General features: G+C 34.1%; 1 protein-coding gene across 10 annotated transcripts in view; it reads right to left on the bottom strand.

The window, feature by feature from the left end:
- Positions 1–22477, bottom strand: part of LOC143222246 (prolyl endopeptidase FAP-like) — a 163858-nt gene that overhangs the window by 17570 nt on the left and 123811 nt on the right. For all 10 annotated transcript variants that reach the window (XR_013012124.1, XM_076448479.1, XM_076448482.1 and 7 more), the window contains 4 exons: positions 22149–22228; positions 16265–16497; positions 15835–15933; positions 952–1027 (listed from right to left, as the gene is read on the bottom strand). Coding sequence is in view for 9 of the 10 variants with exons in the window: in XM_076448479.1 (XP_076304594.1) it covers positions 952–1027; positions 15835–15933; positions 16265–16497; positions 22149–22228 (488 nt within the window). In the remaining variant the exon portion in view is untranslated. The remainder of the gene's footprint in view (positions 1–951; positions 1028–15834; positions 15934–16264; positions 16498–22148; positions 22229–22477) is intronic.

The raw sequence follows: 22477 nt of genomic DNA, 5'->3' as shown, positions 1-22477 counted from the left end.
AACATTTAAGCAGTATTTTCTTGCAGGCATTTGTGTTAAATCAATCAGTCCTGGTCTATTTGGAAATATTTTACATTGTCAGACAAACAAACTCATGCATACATAACTCTATTTAATACAACTACACAGAGTAAACAAAAAAGTAATGATGTGCATAATAGTGTGCAAAGAATGAAACAGGTGTGAGTATTTAGTGTATGACATGATTTTATGAGTGAAACAAAGAAGCACAAAAAATGAAAAATAAAACCTGACATAAATAAAAAAGTCACTAAAATATGTTTAGAGCAGTTATCAAATGAATTGAGGCTAAGTTACTCCAAAGTAAAGTAAATTTAAAGTTGCAACAATGGAAAACTTAGCAGAATATGTCTGAATGTGTGTTCAAAGTGCTAAGCATATGGCTTTTAATGAACTGTGCATGTGTATTTTAGACCTTAATAAAGCTCATAATAATTACACTTAGTGTAATATTCACTTTTTTTTAGGAATTTACACTGAAATACTTTGTAAAAAAACTAAAGTAGAAAACAAAGCCAGTTGTCACCTGATGGCAACAACATTGTGTTTCAAACTAATTGCACTGGAAAGTTAGACTAAACAGGTAAGATGATTCTAAATTGAAAACCAGTATGCAATGCTGACTCACTGAACAAAAGCTTTTCTATGAATATGTTTGATCAAGAACTTTGCAAGAAAAGTTCCAGACAGGCAACAAAAGCATATTGTTATTAATTAGATTTTGTGTCTATGAAAATATTTTCTCAAAATATGGAATTTTAGTATAGAAATGAAATTAATGATTTTTCAGACATCTTACAGACATGAGGAAGAAAACAAACATTCTTCAGTACAAAAATTTCTATATGCTAGCTTAATTATTATTATTATGATATTCTTCATTATTCGTACTTTTGTCCTATTAACACAGATATGTTACTCAATACCTACAAATAGACTACCAAAGGATATTTAGTGATTTCATCATCTCGAAGCTGTGGAGGAAGAAACAGTCGGACAATGGCATCTACAAACAAAAACAAAGAAAAAAGCAAAATAAATATTAACAAAAAAAAAAGAAGGAAGAAACCTTTTCCTAAAAAGCATGTTCAGAGATTAATGTACAGGGTTCCTACACATAAAAGTGGATTAGATTCCATGACTTTCTTTTACCATATTCAATGATTTTTCATGAATTATCTATCCATTTATTAATGACTTTTGAGGATTCTTATATACCTCAAACATACATATATAGTAAAAATACCAAAAATAAACTCTGTGGCATGTCTATTTATACATAATGTTCTATTGTGTATCAAACTAATTGCACTGAAAAGTTAGATTAAACCAAGTATAACCACTACAACCACATGGTTCTTGTTGTGAAATTCATCAAACATGAGTACAGTTTTATTCACTTGTTTCAATCATGTAACCAAATGATTATCAAAATAAGGACCAAGTCCAAAGCCTACAAGGTAAGCACACTTGACTTCACAACATAGGAATCTTTGAACTATGCTGATGTCAGGAAGCATTTGTTTAAACGTTTCATAAGTGTTATTACAACTATTGTAAGTGAATGTGGGATGTCACAAATTTTACAAGTTTCTTGATTTGACTTGAGAATGAACTAATGTGTAGATTGCTATGCAAGTTCTTCATTTTCTTTTTATACTTTTCTCCATCCATGTGTGATTTAATGGCAAGTTCACTCATGTTCCCAAGACTGAAAGTCTTTTTACATATGCTTCATTGTGCATATGTATATTTGTAAGCACAAGTTCAAGCTACGCTTTAGAGAGTTCATTCTCTTTCCGATTCTCCTGATATTTACACTTCTTTGGCATGATGTGAAAATAACTCAAAAATAAGATCAAAATGATTACCATACAATATCAATAGTTCCAGAACTACAAGTGGTTCTCTCCACGTATTTTGAGCACTGTGCACCAAAACGAATCTAACTAAATGGTGAACACAACCGTAAAATCAAACTGTCCTGTATAAGCTCATTGCTGATTGGTCAGCTTGAGGAAATCCCACACTTCTGGGATAATTTCCTCACTTTCATTCATAAACTAATTACATAACATTATGATGAATTCTAATTGGCAAAACACAATAGGGAAATACCAGGTCGTCACATAGGTTTCAGTATTGCCTGGAGAGATTTGCGCTAAACGTTGTCAATGTTTTTAATATTTACTTACCTTTTAGCTAAAATGTAAAATTTAATGACTATTCATGACTTAAAAATACCCTTTTCAAATTTTATGATTTTTCAGCTTTTCCAAAGCTCATGGAAACTCTGAATTTTGTAATAAAGTTATAGACATGCACAATGACATTTTATAAAAGAATAACATAGTGAAACAATGTGTATGCAAGCTATTATACTAAAATACAGAAAAACAGCAGAAGATCTCATTATGAATAAAAAATTTTAAAACAGTTAACTACGAAAAAAAAGTGCAGTAAAACAAGAATGTGTCGAATTAACTGCATTGTTCTCATTTAAACAAAATGATAATGAAGTACAAAATAAAACAGTAATTAAGTAATCAACAATGCAATAAAATACAACAGCACCTAATTTATTAATAATATGCAAAGTACAAGGGAAAAACTAAAAATTACATATAAATCAGAATCTGATATAGACAAGAGAACAGTAAAGTAAAAGCAAAGCATTTGTTTAACTGAAAAAACAGTAAACTGTATAAAATAAAAGAATAGTAACTGAAACACATTGTTATATATTATATATTTAAAAACGGGTGGTATGGGTTCCTGTTTTAAATTGTGTATTGGTTCTCGTAATTTTGAGATTAAGGGCCCACACACAATTTAAAACAGAAATCCACCGAAAAATCACCCATACTGGACTATACACTCCTTGGAACTCAGCACATGTAACAAAACAAAAAATCAACATACTAAGAAACCAAATACACACAGCCATAAAACTATGCTCACCAGATAAAATTAACGATGAATTAGACAAAATAAAACAATACTTCATCAACATTAATAAGTTTCCTCCACAAACCGTAGAAAACATTATACGCACACACCTAGACAAAAATCGAAATTAATTAAAAGTAAATATACCCCATGATTTAAAAAATTCCCGAACCCATATACGGCTGCATACCATATATTCCCAATATCAGCAGAAAAATAACCAACATTTGGCAAAAACTAGTTACAAAATATGACATCCCAATTAATACCAAATTTATTCAAAAACCATGCACAAAACTAAGGTCTATACTGTGTATAAATTACACTGACAAACACCACACCAACATTATTTATAAAAGACAATGTGATAACTGCCACGACTTCTATATTGGAGAAACAAGTAGAAAAATGGAAACCAGATTCAAAGAACACAAAAAGTCACCTTTACATGTTTTCGAACACTGCAAATCAAATAAACACAACATAACCATAGAAAACACCTAATAACTAAATAAAGAAACAAACAAAAAGAAACGCATAATTAAAGAAGCCTTACTAATACAACAACTTAAGCCAAAAATAAACCAATACAAAGGAACACCTTTATACTTATATTAATAAATATATCCAACATCTAAGCCCGCCCTCTACATTGCTACACTCAATTACACAATCGCCTTCAAACATGTGGTTAGCTACCAGTCAGTAACCCTTTCTCTATTTGTAAACCTGATGATGAGCAAAGAAAGGCGAAACATTGTTCGCTCCTCTATTAGTGCTTCTCTACTCATACCAGCCGTTTTTAAATATATAATTTTCTCTGCAAGTGGGTTTTCTCGTCATCACGTATTATTGAAACACATTGTACCCTACTAGTGAAAAGAAACTACAGAAGACCTTTACCTTAGTTTAAACAAAACAATAGTAAAGTATATAAATTCCATTAAGTAAAAATAACTAACTACAACAAAGGAGTACAGTAAAACTTTGACTGAAAAAATAAAAAACAGGAAATTAAAAACACAACTGCACTCAACTAAACAATAGAACAGATGTAATATGCTGTTCGTTAAGTTACATGCTACTGTGTTGTAAAGTAAAGCAAAAGATGATAAAGTGCTGAAATACAACAGCATTTTATTAAGCTGCTGGAGAGCATATTAAATCATAAAAAAAACTAACTCAACAAACAAAAGGAAAGTCATGTGTTAAAACACAAAAGCATGTAAAAGTAAATAACAGAAAAGCACAATAAACCACCATATATATTTCTAAAAAAATAAAAAATATCTGTGAATAAACACTGCAGAAAATAAACAACTGAGAAATAGCATAAATGACAATATCAAATAAACTATGGACAGGAAGGTATATTGTACAAACATAACAGCACTAATCAAACAATTCAGAAGCATCATAAGTTACATTATCAAGTAAAAACTGACCATAAGGTGTTTAAACACAGCAGCAAATGTATATTTGATACGTACTTACCTCCTCTCATACAAAAGGCTATATTGATCATTGACTGCTCTCTAAGCATTGCTAAAAGAAATTTAGTAATCATGCACCAGTCTTTATACCTTTTGGGCCATTTACAAACATGTACATATCATGTGACTACTCTCAACCAACAGTATTGCATAACTAACTCCCACTGCTATTCCCATTCAATCCTCACTTTCAAGAATTGGCAGGTACTAGAATAAAAACAACATTTCAACTGGTGAGAAAGAGTGAGAAGTATAAGAGCAAAAGAGGTAAGTATCTATTGGAAAAACATTTTCATTGTAAGAAAATGTTAAATTCTGGATTGGACTTATTTCCAAAAATTGAGGGCCAGTGAAAGCACACAAAAACAAACCAAGCAGAAAGTGATCACCCAGAATGAAAATAGGTGTGTTCATAGATGGAAATAAAACTCACCAGTGGGGTACCACACTATTTCTGGAATAGGTGTGCTTTTCACCCAGGAATTAGGAAAGTAACATAAAATGGATGGAAAAGGTAATGCTTTCACAGTTATATAACATTAAGAAGGTGGAGGTTAGATCAACACATAATGAGATAAGAAAAATGTAATAATGTAATAACTGATATTATGAAGAGGAGATGAACAAATAGTTGTAACCAAACTCCTCAAAACACTGTGAGAGCAAGAAATACAACAAACTGAAATGGCCCAGCACGGTCAGTTGGTTAGGGCACTTACAATTTGTGGGTTGTCAGTTCAAATCCATGTTCTTTCAAATATGATCACACTTGCAACCATACTGCATTATAATGTTATAATCAATCACACTAGGTTTTGGTAAAATATTAGCATAGTAGGTAGTTATGATTAGATGCCTTCCCTCTAGTCTTCACCATTAAACTGGGGACGGCTAGCACATGTAGCCCTCGTGTAGGTTTGTGCAAAATTCAAAACCATCTGAACCTAGTATTATGGTTGGTTGGTTTGACACCTTATGGTGCAAAGCAACTAGGCTATCTGTGCCAAACATCGAGTAAAAAGTTAAAAGTAAAGTAAAATTATTAAAATATGTGAAAAAAATCAACGTAAAACAAAAAGTTTAATTTTTGAATTTAAACCTTAAACAGTGTTAAATCCAATTTTTATAACTAGTTTACAGCAGTAAGAGAGAAAGTACAGTAATGCAAATTTTAAAGAAGTTTCTGTAACATAATTTTAATTATCATAACTCGCCAGGATGACTAACGGGTAAGTTCAAACATCAGCGTTAGTTAACTGAAGTTTGCCTTTCCAGTCCTGGTTATTGAATTATTTGACATTATGACCATTTACTAATTTCATATCAAACTAGTTGTACTTTAATTTGTAAAAATGAATCATGTTAAAAAAGGTCCGATTTATGAATTAAAAACTTAAATAGTATTAAAAAGATTAATGGCCTTAAAAGAACTAAAAACACTTGTAAGGTGGACAGTGTCACCATCACCAATTATGGATGAACCTTAGGACAAAACATCTCAATGGTGCTGTCATTGAGAGTCATAATGACAGCAAGGCAGTAAAATGTGGCTTATTCTGAACTGAGTGTCACACATACAACACATTGGTGCATCAGTCCCAGATAAAAGAATACTACGAGTTAAAAAAACTGTGACCAATGGGAAGTCTAATTAGGACAATTTCCTGTTTCCGATCTTTACGGAAATAAGATGGCTAAAGTCCAATTGAGGGTTTTATTTGGAAAAGCTTGTTTTCACATTTCTCACTTTATGTCGACTGCCAACTGGCACAGAGTCAAGCCGTGAATACAGGACCATGGTTCATGTATGGAACAGGCACAGTAGTGATAGCATCAGAGCAGACAGACTTAGCTGTGGCGTCAGAGTTTGTTCCCGTGAATACCAACATGGTCTGGTGTCCACAAGAACTGGGTAGAAATAAATGTTAAAGAGAAATGGGGCAGTCAGTTTTCAATATCTGCGAGAACAGGGTTAGAACTAACGTGAAGTAATTGCAGGACCAGTAGAGAAATAAGCGAGTCAGTATAAATAATGCAATTCAAATACTGCTTAGGTTCTATGTGATCCAGGGCAAGAGAAATGGCATACACTTCAGCAGTAAACACAGAAACTGTAGAGGGGATTCTGTGCACAACCACTTAACCACAACAATCCATGACAGAGCCCACAAAGTATTCTGATTTTGAGCTATCCAAATTTGAGGGATGGTTCAAAAGATGTTCAGCAGGTAAAAGACAGTAATTCCAATTGGGGGTGTCTGCTTTTCTCAGATGACTTAAAGAAAGTTCACATTTAGAGATTGTAATAAGCCATGGTGGGATGGAATGACCAGTGGATACAGCAATGTTATCCAAGGACAGATCCAATTCATCCAACTGTGTCTGGATTCGAAGGCCAAAAGGAACAATGGCAGATCGTCTGTTCTGAAAAAACATGGCCCACTGAGGAAGGTGAACACAATCCCAGGTAGTATGCTGTGGTGCGGATCAAAGTTTCAAAGCATACAGTAAAGGTAGTTGCAAACAGCAGAGGTGTAGAGGAGGTTCATGAGACTTTGTGTACAAGCTCTGGACTTAGGAAGTGCAGAAAGCCCTGGTGCAGAGCCGAAGTTTCTGATGATGAATGGGTCCAGCATCTTCAAGGCCGAGGCCCTGGAAGAGCCACAGACCAGTGACCCATAGTCTACTTTTGCTCAAATAAGAGCATAATATATCTTTAGCATACAACATCAAACCACTCCCAAAGTGATCGTAGATGCTTGATGTGTTATATAAAGGTCAGCTTATAGTCAAACATAAGCCCCAAGAACTTTGTCTCAGGGACCATGGGAAGTAGAACTTTACCAATACAGAGTTCAGGATTGGGTGAATACCCCCTTGGCAGTAAATTCGCATGAAAACAGTTTTAGAGAAAGAGCAGTTAAAACCATCTGCTATGGTCAATTTCAATAAATGATTGAGGACAGTCTGTAGCTGCCACTCAATAAACCTGATGTTTGGCAACTGACATGAGACATGAAAGTCGTCGACATAGAGCCCATTTGCAACAGTAAGCGGGAGTTATTCAGTAATGGCATTAATTTTTATACTGAAAAGTGTGACAATCAAAACATAGCCTTGAGGAACTCCAAATTCCCATAAAAAAGAACGGGAAAGCGTCAAACCACACAAACTTTGAATTGCCTGTCCATTAAAATTTTTTAATAAAATGGGCAAATGACCACATAACCCACATAAGTGAAGGGCTCGCAAAATGCCATACTTCCATGCAGCATCATAAGCCTTCTCAAGATAAGACATTTATAGAAAATGTTGTTTCAAAAAGGTTTCTCTGATTGATGTTTCAAGTCGAATCAAGTGGTCCATGGTGGAACATTGTCATTAGAATACAGTTGGTGGGCAAGAGGAACCACACAAGATGAGCATTAACCATCCTCTCTAAGGCCTTACTGAGACAGCTCATCAAAGCAACTGGATAATAGTTTGGAGGAATCTTGGGATCCTTTCCAGGCTAGGAGAAAGGTAGGACAATAGCCTGCTGCGAAGCATCAGGAAAATATTCTCCTGTCAGATCCAGTTAAAACAAATAAGAAGAATAGCAAGAGAAGCAAAAGATAGATGGCCCAGCACCTCGTAATGCATATCATTAGGTCCAACTGAGGAAAAGCCAGCTTGAATTCCACCAGTGTAAAGGGGAAATTATAGTCACAGAGTCGATCGGCTCAAAAGGAAATAGGTGGTCACTCTGCCTGGGTCTTGATGGCTAAGAAGGTGAAGGATGAAGCAGAAGTGCTAGATACCATGCAAAAGCTTTCACCAATAATATCGGCGATGCTCTGGACATCATCAACTTTCTGTCCATCAAAGAGTGGGATTGAAAGGGAGACAGAATTATATAGCCCACTAACCTTTCGTATCTTGCCCCATATGATTTTGGAACTGGTGGTAGAAGAGATGCTGGTTGCAAATTTAATCCAAAATTCCTCCTTGTTTTGATGTCTTACCTGCCAAACATGTACATGGGCTCACTACAAAGTGATGTGGTTTGAGAGTGTGAGATACCTATGAAAGGCATCCCAGGCCCATTTTTGAGCCTTCCATGCAATGTGGCAGGTATGATTCCCCCATGGAGAAGAATACCGTAGAAAACGTGTCGAGGTTTTAGGAATACACTGAACAGTTGTCTGGATAATACAGTCAGTCACTGCTTCCACACAACTGTCTATCAATGGCTTACAGACCACGGCAGGATAGAGTTCCGAGAGAGAAGTGAAAGAGGGCCAGTTGGCTTGGTCCAGCTTCTACCGGGATTATGTGGGGTGGGTGGCATTGACCACAGCCAGTTTCTCTCAAAATAATAGGAAAATGATCACTGCCCCATGGGTTAGTGTCAACCCTCCATGAAAATTGGGAGAATAGTGAAGGGGAGCAGACTAAGAGATCAACAGTAGTAAAAGACTGACTAGGTGCATGAAAATAACTATAAACAAAGGGTATTATATCCTTTAAAGTCCCCAGGATTAAAAAGGAGACAGCAACTGTTCAACGAGAGCATCAAGATCTGATCGATCAGTGGTCTTTCCACGAGACAGGTAGAGAGAACCAACAGTGATGATACAACTCAAGGAAATGCGGATGGCTATGGTCTCCAAGGATGTGTAGAGTGGCAAAGATAAGGTGAGCACATGCAATCATCCATCACACAAACTGTCTTTTCTGTACAATAGGTGACTGTATTGGAAGGTTTCAGAAATGTTTCCTGTAAGGAAAAACACACAGGATGGTAAGAATCAATCAGTGCTTTGATGTCATCCAGATTAGAACCTAAACCTCAACAGTTCCACTGTATCAAAGTGGCCATTTTTACTTATGTACAGATAAATTGGGTGGAGAGCCCTTATGTTTTTGACCATGTCTTTTTTCTTTATTTTCTATCGACATCCATGGATCTTGTCCTTGGTTGACTGGACAGGTCTCTATCATTGGAACAAGATTCCAGCAACTGAGGGCATGAACGAATGATCATTTTGCATATTGGGGCGAGAAAATAAGATAGATCTAAGGAAACGCCCAAACCTGGAACCAAAGAAAGTGGATCTGGGGATCTGCTGTTAGGAATGGTAGGGAGAGAGATGGGTATTGACATTGATTCATCACCTTTCTTAACCATGGAGGGCAAAAGACTTTTCACCTGAGTTACGAATGATTCTTTTGGAGGAATGGAGAAATCCATCTGCACTCCCACTGTAGCATGGAACAAAGTGCAGTAGCACATGTCTGAGATGGAGTGGTGGACAGTAATGGGGCAAAAAATGTTATAATCCTTTTTCAAATGCTGTATCTCTTTTTCTTCCACTCATCTAAGACATGAATGAAAGTAAGATGGGTCAGAGCCGTTACAATTAACACAATGAGGGTCTATTTCACACTCACAGGCATTGCAGCCCTTGCCACCACAGCATGATGTGTTTGAGTTACTGAACCTCTGACATTGGAAACATCTGAAAGAGTTTGGAATATATTGCCACTCCTTGCAATTTAGATAACCTGCCTTGAGGGGGCAAGTGGATATGGTGATGTACATTTCAAAATGAGGACACTTGTTGGCATCATAATTGGATGAAGAAACTAGTAAGGATATCTGACTCGGGGGTGTTCTTCAACTTCTTCGTGATGAATTCAAAGTAGCATGGTGAGTAACCTTAATGGGATGTATATCACCAATGGCCTTCGAATGCAAGACGAATTCACTGTGTTTAGGAGTGGATGTTTCCACCAATATGTCACCAGAACAAAGCTGTTTGACTAATTTAGGAGAGCCAGCACGCCCATCTAGGCCCTTCTGAGCAAAAAAGGGAGACATTTGACCTAAAAATTTGTCTAAAAGAAAATGTAGTATCAGAAAATGAGGTACAGGTGTTGACAAGGTTAACGATTGTTGCTCAGAATCTTCAAAATGTGGTCGCTTACCTATGGTCTGTTTTTCCCTATTTTATGTTGATTTTTATTTGAAGGATTTATAATAAAGAAAGAATATTTAAGTGTTCATCGTCCCCACCCACCATAAAGCCCTACTAGGGGATGCACTACAATGCCAAACAAGGACACTGCAGCAATGCCAGGGTTTTGTGAGCACTATACTCAACACAAGCATCAGATACAATGTCCACAACACCCGTTGAGAACATCCCTAGCCCAACTGTACCAGTGACTGACCCTAGAGGGGCAACCCCAAGGCTGCCTGTCTAAAGGAATTTAAGACAAAAGTGGTGTGCTAGGGGGACTCCTCAGCCACCAGGATTCCTCTCCTTCCCTTCATGGATTTCCACAGATGGCGAACACGTGAGTGGATGTTTAGATCCCAGAGGAGATAAACTGAAAGAACAGGACCTTCTCTGGGAGGTCCCTTCACCACATACAGGAATCCATAACAAGAAGAACAATACCTGACATTAGGTGGGATCTGTAAAGAAGTTTTGGGAAGGTGAAAAGAAAATATAAAAGAAAGGAAACGTGTTGACTTACTCCAGTTAAAGGTGCAAGGACATGTACAGAATTGTCACAGGAGGAAAATGATACACACTAGGGAAAGAAACAGCTAAATCATACATTTCAAGAGCAATGAAGGTATTAGTCCATATAACAGTTACGACGACTTCTTCCAAGGCAAAGCCAACCATTTAAAAGATATGGTGGTATAACGAATTTCATGCAAAAATACATTATGGAGATGGTGACCTTCTATGGACAGAGCTGAATAAATCATCCTGATGATATGACAAACCCAACAAGTTAGAGTTACTTGAAACAGGTCATGGGAAACAAATGTTCCAAGAAAAATAGTTGGGAACACAAACCCTCAAATGAAGCAGCATGAGCCACATAATATCGCAAGTATCAAACAAGACAAAGAAAGAAGTCTAACTGAATTGGAAAGTGAGTACAAATGGGAAGTTCAAAGTAAAAAAACGGGTGAGAAAGACATATAATCTTTCATAAGTATTAGACAGGAAGGATTAGTCAGGGTAGAGGATCACACAAGATAAATAATAAAATTATGAGAAAAATTAATGGGAAAAACATCAAAATTACAGCATCCACAGACACGGAGGAAAAAGGATTAGGTAGTAATGAAAAGATGGTTCAAAGAACACATAGCAAATGCTGCAAAGGGAAAACAAAGAGCATAAAAGACCACGTTAGGATCCCAATTCGGTAAAACATAGGGATGTGGAGGACAACCAATATGGAAGGAATAGAAAAAGAGGGAAATGACAGTGAAGGAGAAAACGTTATAGAACCAGGAAAAATGTAAAGTGTACAATATGGCTACCCAATAGCAATAAACATTTAAAATAGGCAGGCCCTGGTCGAACGACCAAGCGAAGAATTGGGAAAGCTGAGGAACAGAAGGAGAGGAAAGACAGAAGCCATTGTGGATAGACCAATATCAAAAGATAGACCACTGCCATTGATAAATGATTAAGGAAGAAGTTCTGATGGCTTGAAAAAGAAAAGATACTAAAAGATACATAAGGAGTCAGTTCCTGGGCTGAGGTAAGGGACTGGACAAAGTCAAGCATGAAGACAGACTTTGTTGGCATAATAATGAACTTGCCCAATTATGTTTGTAGAAGGAGAGACAAAAACAAAGGTATGGGCAAGAAATGTTGCACAAGCCAATGCCAAAACAGATGGAACCAAGGCTGTGCAGGCCAATACAGAGCAGCCAGCGGAATGAAACAAGGAGTGGCCTGGATGAAAGAAAGAGGTTTGGATAAGAAGGATTTAGACTGGAGGATAACCATAGAAATTCACAGATCCAGCAACAACATAACTATTTTTTTGGGGACCACAAAAAGACAGGAATAAAAACCTTGAATAACTGGTAACTACTCACTTGATAGCTCCTTTGTATAGGTATCTTACATCCTCAGCAAGATGACTAAGAAAGAAAGGATCCTGAAAAAGAGGAAAGGATGGGCTTTCACCTAATGAGGTAGTGAAAGGATAAGAGCTTTGGAGAAACACCTAAAATGTTATACCTGTCTTAACAAGTTGTAAGAAGGAAATAGAAAATAAAATGACCTGATTGGTGAAGACTGTAACAGACCAAAAACAGAAGGTGCCAGAAAATAGAGTCTTCAGAAAAAAATGAGAGAAAAAATCACCACCCCAGCTTAAAATTCTTAGTCCTACAAATCAAGGCTTGAATTTCTCAGTAGATGCAGTAGCTCCCATGTTCTGGGAAGTTGTGGCATGTATGTTGTCACCTATGGTAGAAATATTATTGTCCATTACAGTAAATATTGAATTCATATTAAAAACGTAGAAATTAGAAACAAAAGTTGAGGTTATAGCAAAACTATAGAAGTAATTGAAAAGAAGCATAATATTTAAAAAACTGGAGGTTAAACTTCGAATGAAAAGTAACAATACAAAATCTAAAACTGCAGTCACATTAATTAAACACACATCAACTGCATAATGCCAATCAAGAAAGTGGGAATTGAATGGGAATAGTGGAGGAAGCAAGAAGCTAGTTTCACCATGATAGCTGGCACAATACTATTGGTGGAGAGTTGTCACATGATATGTACATTTCATAAATATCACAAAATTGGTGTATAAAGACTAGTGCACTGATTACTAAAATTATTTTAGCAATGCTTAAAGAGCAGTCATAGTTGAGAGAGCTTGTTGTGTGAAAGAAGGTAAGTCCTTTTTGGGAAAAAAAATCAGAACAAAATACACAACAGCACATAATTAAAAATAAAATTACATGCATAATCTACATAAGAGTGATACAAAGAAAACCTCACATAATGATAACCTCAAAAAGTATAAGCATAATAATAATGTCAAACAAAAATGGTAAGTGTACATCATAAACACCTAAAATGCAAAAAAAAAAAAAAAATATCAGTGTATTCTAAACGGAAAAATTCTGATCCCTACATGGACAAAGTACAACATGAAAACAAATTTCTAATGATTACCCAAAACAAAAAATTTTAAAAGCATGAATATCTGCTTAAGTTTATAAAGCAAGATGCTAGGTCAATATACGCTATATTACAGTGTAATATAAATAAATATTGAAATATAAAATATAAGGCCTAATTAGAACACAATAAGGTATTACAAATAAAATATAATACAGTAAAACCTAAGGCAGAATCACAAGGGACCGAGGAAAATTTCCAGCTTAGACATAGTGAACACGCATTTCCTTAATCATATATAATTTTTGAGCAGAATGTTGTACTTGCTCGTCTTGAGGGAAGCCAGACGTTTGTGAATAAAGTTATTATACTGTTTATGCATTATTTATTAGAATAAGAACAAAAATAGACATTCAAAATATACATAAGTACACAAAATCTTAATCAAATTGCTTTTAAAGAAAGTGTCCAATATCAACTATTTTTTTCATGGGCTTTCTCATGCAGTTAAAAGAGAATGCTAATTCTATGGCCTTCACATGAAGTTCATTTTATCCCTTCGTTTTGCTATATAATTTGGTAGCATTATATAACATAATACTTGCGATAAAGTACGAATTTCTATTTCCTCACTATCTTTTCCATTTTGTTCATCTTCTGAATCTCATAATTTTTTTTTACATCTTGCGATTCTATTATAGGTTTTAAACCAATTTCATCAATTTCTGTTAAAACTTTCTGCATTCACAGAATCATCATCTTCTCAGAGTTTGGATTTCACTAGAATCATAATAACAAACAACTTCTCCACAAACTCCGCCATTATCAAGAATAAATCCACAGTTTCGAAAGTACTTTATTACATATTCATCTTTTATGCATTTCATTGAATGAATTAAAAATGCAATTGCACCTAACACCTCAATTTTCATGGTAATTTAAAATGCTCTCTTGTAGTCGTCCATGTTTGTAATAACAAACTGAAGCATCAATTTTCTAGTGGCTGTAGAACTGATGTTGTACATGAAGGTGGAAAGACTAAACAGACATTTGAAAGATGAACTTTTGGGCGAAAAGTTGCATTATCTAGGAATAGTAAAATATTCCTATTTTCTTGTTTCATTCTTTTGTTTAATTTGTTCAAAACTTCCTCTAATATAGCACTTGTCATCCATGCTTTATTATTTGCTTTCCATTTCACGGGAAGTTTATTCTTCCCTAAATTTTTGAAACAGCGTGGATTTCACTTTTACCTATTACCCATGGTTTTTACAGTTTTCCATCAGAAAATGATAACAAAAGTACAGTCAATCGTTCTTTTGAATAGTGACCTCTGGAATACTTTTCTCCTTTAATCTGTAACGTTTTATTGGGAAGAGCTCTGAAAAACAAAGCTGTTTTATTTGCATTTGCAATACCCTTTGGGTTGTAATAATGAATAATTTGACTCTAGTCTTAATCCTAAATTCATTAAAAGATTATATGCATATTTAATAGCGTTTTTTTTTTAAAAAAAGAGGGTATTTAGTAGTAGTGTTTTTTTTTAAATGAGGGGATATTAAGTAAATTGTCCCTAAATTTTAAAATAAGGGAAGATAGGAATTTATTTCGTTGGTGAGAATTATTTAAAGAGTAGAATTTTGCACTTAAATGACATATTGCTACAAATCATGAATCTAATTTAACTGCAAAAATAATGACGACAGTATTTCTACAAATCATTAATTTAATTCAACTGCAAAAGTAATGACGACAGAAAAAAGAACAGAATATACTTAGTCAATACTTACTGTAACAAAATGTCCGAGAATTCATTAATATTTAAAGAAATTATTAATTAAATAAGAAATTAATATTTAATCAAAACTTTTCCCACCTTACGCAGGTTCTAATCCTACTTATTGATAGATGAGGTAGGTGAAAGATAGTTTTCCATCCGCGTTACACAGGTTCCACCATATAGAGGGCCTTTTATAAGAAAACTTTTAAGATAATGCCGTAAAATTTTGATATTTCCGGCTTGCACAGGTTACCGATCTATACAGTTTCCGGCTTAGGCAGGTTTTACTATATTAGATCTAAATGTTTAGATGACATATCAAACTGTTATCCTATACTAGACTAAGCTTTTTAAAACACAGTTTGCTTGTAGTGTGTTTTATACGTCATATAGTTGCCAAATACTTTATTCATGAAAAACTTACAATAAAATGATAGTATTAAATCAGTGGTTCTCAACCAGGGGTGCGAGATAACATTTGTTTTGTCCACCTTCACCTTTATTCTTAAATAAATAATTACTGTGAGGGGTGCGAGAACATATTAAAATTTTTAGGGGTGCGGGGCATAAAAAAGGTTGGGAACCACTGTATTAAATAAATCACCTCGCTCAAACTACTTTTCATATCATAGACATAATTACTTACTAAATTCATTAGTCACAGGGACTTGAAAAGTTTGAACTTTCGGCAGTGCCTTTCGGTCATAATATTTTTGCAATTCATCATTACTGTCCAGCACATAAACTGAAAAGAAAAGCTTGTTTAAAATGAACATAATTAAGTCATTAATTTATTCATTCTAGTCATCTGTATTTACAATACATTGGCTTTGCTCTCATAAACAAGGTAAATTTTAAGCTAAAGCTCATTTTGAAAGTTTTTTCTAAAACAGTTCCTTGATGGGACTTGCTTAACTACAGCTCAATTTTACAGCTTACCAATGGAGCAAGTTCAGGAAATCTTTAGAATGAATGTTTAATTTCTTAATTGAAGAAAACATTGTTATGCTATTAAAATATAAGAAAATAAGTTTTTATGCAAAATATTAACAGTATCAATTTAATCAGAAACTTACTTAATTTGTTATTAGTGATCTGTCGCAGTTCTATTCTCGGAATTCCAGGTCCTAAACATTCTAGAATGTAGTATTTGGCACCAGGACTGAAAGCAGCATTGTTATACAAACACCCATCTCCAAGATCACAAGATAAGCACATCTCTGATCGTTGCTTAGCTGCTGCACTCATTACTTTCACACTAAAAATATGCCTTTCTGCAGGTCTGTTTTCCAAAGTGGTAACGTAATACCTTTAAAGTAAGTAATAGTCCATAAATTATACCAGTGACTTGTTACGTATATATGCTGGATAGTAAATGTACAAAAAATAATTTTAATATCCTGCTTCTTTGCTTGTATACTGATAAAAGTACCTATTTTTCTTAATAAACTTTTTATTCGAATACAATCATATTCTAACTGTATATTGTAAAGTTTATTTTACAAAACTTCAATAATACAGTAAACTGTTAATGCTGTTTTTATAAGAATACAGTGGTATGTTATAATTCTCATTGGTCATTCCAAGAAAAGAAAAGAGGTGATAGTCATCACATCTTAGTTTTTCTTCCATCCTAAAATTTTCACTAAAAAAATTACTAAATATATATCTCGAAGGTTATAATGTATTCAGTTGATATGCAACCATATACAAGGACAAACCACCCAATAAAGCATTATCGTTAGAGCTTCTTAATTTATCTTTCATCTGTTTCCATCTACTGTACTTTATAAAAACAAAAAGCTTTTCCCACCCCAAACCCATCTGTCTGCTGTAATGTTTATATATGGCAACATTACGAAAGTCTACTGTAATATTTATGAATGAAACCACAGAGGTAAACCAATGAACTGTTATAAGTTTTATATACAGGAACACTGATATCCAAATGATCTGCTACAAAGTTTATATTTGGGATCATTGTGATAGCTTAATAAACTGCTGCACTGCTATATATAGGAACACATATCTTCATGAACAACTATGTGAATACATAACACTAATATCCTAGTGAACAGCTGTAATGTTTTTATATAAGTATATTGGTATCCTAAAGAACAGCTATAATGATTATATATAGTATAGGAACATTGTGATATCTTAATGAACAGCTGTATTCTGTAACCTAAAGATGCTATGATATCCTAATGAACTCCTATAACGTTTTTATATACATATAGACATTGTGGTATCTTAATAAATTGTTGTAATGTTATATATGGAAACACTAATATCGTAATGAAGTGCTATAATGATTATACAGAGGATCATTGAATTACTACAATGTTTACAAGAACGAATATTGATATACAAATCAACTGTTATATTGTTTATGTACGGGATTATTGTAATATACTAATTAACTGCTATCATGTTTAAATACAAGAAAAATGATATCCTAATAAGCTGTTCCAACATTATATAGAGTAATACTATGATATTCTATTGAATTATTATATAGTTCAATAGGATACCACAGTGTAACTGTATGTATTATATCCCCACTGCAACGTGCGTCCTACTTCAGCAGTCACCTCCAAAACCAACAGTAAATTTTATATCCCACACTATAGCCACTATTCTGAGGATCGTTTTCATTAGTGCAACATTTTTAATTTTTGTTTGGGCTTGTTTTTGTTTATAACAAATTATCATTAATCAGAGGTTTGAATTTGCTGGTTTTAATGCAGTCCTTCCTTTCAATTTTGTTTATTTTACTTGACTGTTTTGTATTAATATTATATATATAAAGAAAGAGGGAGAAAAAGAGAGAACACTAACATATTACTTAATTGTTAATTTTTTTATATTCCATTATACAAAATTACTATAAACAGATTGTTCATTTGTCGAGAAAACCCACTTCTAGAGAAAAATATATATGTTAAAAAGGCTCGTTTGGGTTGAGAAAATATTTTACGTAGAGGATCGAACAATGTTTCGACCTTCTTCGGTCATCGTCAGGTTCACAAAGAAAGAAAGAGAAATAACTGACCGGAAGCTGACCACATGTTTGAAAGGGGTTGTGTAACTGAGTGTCGGAATGTAGAGGGCGGTGTTAGATATTTGAATATATAATTTTCTATTATCTTTAATATAGGCATAAAGGTGTTCCTTTGTATTGGTTTATTTTGAGCTTGTGTTGTTGCATAAGTAAGGCTTCTTTAATTTTGCGTTTGTTTATGTTTGTTTCTTTATTTAGTATTTGAGTGTTTTCTATGGTTATGTTGTGTTTATTTGACTTGCAGTGTTCGAAAACGTGTGAAGGTGGCATTTTATGTTCTTTGAATCTGGTTTCCATTTTTCTACTTCTTTCTCCAATACAGAAGTTGTGGCAGTTATCACATTGTATTTTATAAATAATGTTGGTGTGGTGTTTGCCCGTGTAGTTTTTACATAGTATAGACCTCAGTTTTGTGCGTGGTTTTTGAATAAATTTGGTATTAACTGGAATGTCATATTTTGTTACTAGTTTTTGCCAAATGTTGGTTATTTTTCTGCTGATGTCGGGAATATATAGTATGCAGCAGTATACGGTTTCGTGATTTTTTGATTCGTGAGATATATTTACTTTTGTTGGTTAATTTTGCTTTCTGTCTAGGTGTGTGCGTATAATGTTTTCTATGGTTTGTGGAGGAAACTTACTGATGTTGAAGTATTGTTTTATTTTGTCTAATTCATCGTTAATTTTATCTGGTGAGCATAGTTTTATGGTTGTCTTTATTTGGTTTCTTAGTATGTTGAGTTTTTGTTTTGTTTCATGTGCTGAATCCCAAGGAATATATAGTCCAGTATGGGTGATTTTTCGGTGTATTTCTGTTTTAAATTGTGTGTCGGTTCCTGTAATTTTGAGGTTAAGAAATGATATTTGATTGCTTTCTTCCTGTTCACATGTGAAGTTAATGTTGGGATGTATGGAGTTAATGTGATTGAAAAAATTAAGTATGTGTTCTGTAGATTTGAATCCCGCAACCGTGTCATCTACATATCTGTACCAGTATAGTGGTGGATGTAATGCTGTGTTAATTGCTTGTGTTTCAACTTGTGTCATAAAAATATTGGCTAGAACTGGTGATACTGGGTTGCCCATGCTTAGGCCATTTGTTTGTATATAGTTTTGGTTGTTGAACATGAAGTTTGTCTTTATCGTGGTGAATTCTATGAGGGTTGCTAATTGGTTACTGGGAATGTCTATAGTGGTTGGAACTTCTGTAAAGAGGGATATAACATCGAAACTGGCCATTAAGGCTTTATGATTAAGTTGATTTAGATTAGACTTGAAATTAAAAGTCTTTGATGAATGAGCTGGTTGATGTTACATATTTGGAGAATGCCCATGCTATGCATTTACCAAGATTGTAATTAAACGATTCATATATGGACTTTATTGGTCGTAACGAACAATTTGGTTTATGAGGTTTGGGGATGCCATATATTTGCGGTGTGCGTGAGTCGGTTTTACGTAGGTAGGAATAAAGTGTTTGTGAAATTGTGTTGGCTTTTTTCATTTGTAGTAGTATTTTGTTTAGTTGCGTTTTGTGTGACTGTTAGATTTGTGTGAATTGGTTTAAATTTGTTCGTGTCTGATAGGATGTTCTTCATTTTTTGGATGTATTCATTCGTGTTCATTATGACTATAGCGTTACCTTTATCTGCTTTTATAATTTTTGTTTTTGTCCTGTTTTAGGTTTTTAATGGAATTAATGTCTCTTTTTGTCAGATTGTTTTTTAGCTTTCTGTTTTGTGAAATAATGTTGATGGTTTTGTGAGAAAATTCTTTGAAAAAATAGTTTAAGATGTTGTTTTTAGGTGTTTCTGGAAAATATAAATTCTTAATTTTTCCTGGGAAGTTTGGCTATTGGATGTCAATAAAATTATCTAAGTTGTCTTCTTGTTTTTGTTGTCTGTAGAAAGTATCACAAGTCTCCTGACTAGATCTTCTAAACATGTTTTGATTTCTAAGGTTGGAATGTACCTAGGTGGTATTGCGAAGTTGAGTCCTTTGTTAAGTAGATGTATCTCGTCTGTGTTTAATTGTCGGTCGGATCTGTTAATTATGAGGTTAGTTAACTGTTTGTCATGTTGATGTCTTTTCTGTTGTTTGCATCTTAGTTTTTTGTTGTGGCAGATCTTTTTGTCTCTATCATTCCTAGTATTGATTTGGTTTATGTTTCGTTGTATAAGTCCGTAAATCTCTGGTTTAATGCAGTATGCCAATTGATGATCTAGGTTCATTTTTGTTTTGTAAATCATGTAGTTCTTTGCATTTTGTGTTCAACATGGCTTTAACTAGTTTTTTCTGTAAATTTTGGATAATGTTTGTGTATGTATTAAAATTTTTTGAAAGGTTTACCTTTACAAAATTAGGGGTTAGTTGTTCCTTTCTACATTGTTGAATAAAATAGATGTCATTTCTTCTATTGATAATTCTTTGGTTTGTTGAAACACAAGCAAAAAACATAGCATTACATCCACCACTATACTGGTACAGATATGTAGATGACACGGTTTCGGGATTAACATCTACAGAACACACAATTTTTTCAATCACATCAACTCTTAACATTAACTTCACATGTGAACAGGAAGAAAGCAATCAAATATCATTTCTTAACCTCAAAATTACAAGAACCGACACACAATTTAAAACAGAAATACACCGAAAAATCACCCATACTGGACTATATATTCCTTGGGATTCAGCACATGAAACAAAACAAAAACTCAACATACTAAGAAACCAAATAAAGACAACCATAAAACTATGCTCACCAGATAAAATTAACGATGAATTAGACAAAATAAAACAATACTTCAACATCAGTAAGTTTCCTCCACAAACCGTAGAAAACATTATACGCACACACCTAGACAGAAAGCAAAATCAACCAACAAAAGTAAATATATCTCACGAATCAAAAAATCACGAAAACGTATACTGCTGCATACTATATATTCCCGACATCAGCAGAAAAATAACCAACATTTGGCAAAAACTAGTAACAAAATATGACATTCCAGTTAATACCAAATTTATTCAAAAACCACGCACAAAACTGAGGTCTATACTATGTAAAAACTACACGGGCAAACACCACACCAACATTATTTATAAAATACAATGTGATAACTGCCACAACTTCTGTATTGGAGAAAGAAGTAGAAAAATGGAAACCAGATTAAAAGAACATAAAAAGTCACCTTTACACATTTTCAAACACTGCAAGTCAAATAAACACAACATAACCATAGAAAACACTCAAATACTAAATAAAGAAGCAAACATAAACAAATGCAAAATTAAATAAGCCTTACTTATACAACTTAAACCCATAATAAACCAATACAAAGGAACACCTTTATACCTATATTAAAAATAATAGAAAATTATATATTCAAACATCTAACACCGTCCTCATTCCGACACTCAATTACACAACCCCTTTCAAATACTTGGTCAGCTTCCGGTCAGTTACCTCTTTTTTCTTTGTGAACCTGACGATGACCGAAGAAGGTCGAAACATTGTTCACTTTTCTACGTAAAATATTTTCTCAACTCAAACGAGCCGTTTTTACATATATAGATTGTTCATTTGTTTGCTTTCAAATTTTGTGCAAAGCTACACACAAGGGCTATCTGCATTAGCCATCCCTAAATTGGTAGTGTACAACTTACTAGAGAGAAGGCAGCTAGTCACCACAACCAACTGCCAACTCTTGGGCTACTCTTTTATAAACAAATAATGGGACTGACCACATTATAATGCCCCCATGGCTGAAAGGGCGAACATGTTTGGTGTGACGGGATATGAATCTGCAACCTACAGATTGCAAGTAAAGCACCCTATCATCTGGTCATGCCAGGCCTACTGTGAACAATATTACCACTGCAAAACTTACACTGAATTTGTGTCTTGTTGATGAGCAAGAATTCCTGTAACATCATAGCTCCCATGCGTTAACGATGTCTTCCGTTTTCTCTAATTTTAACAGAGAAGTCAAAGACAAATATAGAAAGTCATCTACGCAAACATCTAATTCAATTACTTACAGCTATATTTATTAATTTCTTACAAAAATATTTCTGATTGTAAAATAGTGTTGAAATTGTTTACACCTTTTCTTTAAGAGTCAATTCACAAAGAAGAAATCTTAACTGTGAAAAAAAAAACTCCCCATACAAGGATTTCAGAATATTCACACTTAAAATGAATTTCTAAAAATCTCTT

Source organism: Tachypleus tridentatus, chromosome 8 (assembly GCF_004210375.1).
Source record: "Tachypleus tridentatus isolate NWPU-2018 chromosome 8, ASM421037v1, whole genome shotgun sequence".
Classification (NCBI taxonomy): domain Eukaryota; kingdom Metazoa; phylum Arthropoda; class Merostomata; order Xiphosura; family Limulidae; genus Tachypleus; species Tachypleus tridentatus.
Note: the sequence above shows the minus strand (reverse complement) of the source record. Positions and strands in the feature narration are given on the sequence as shown.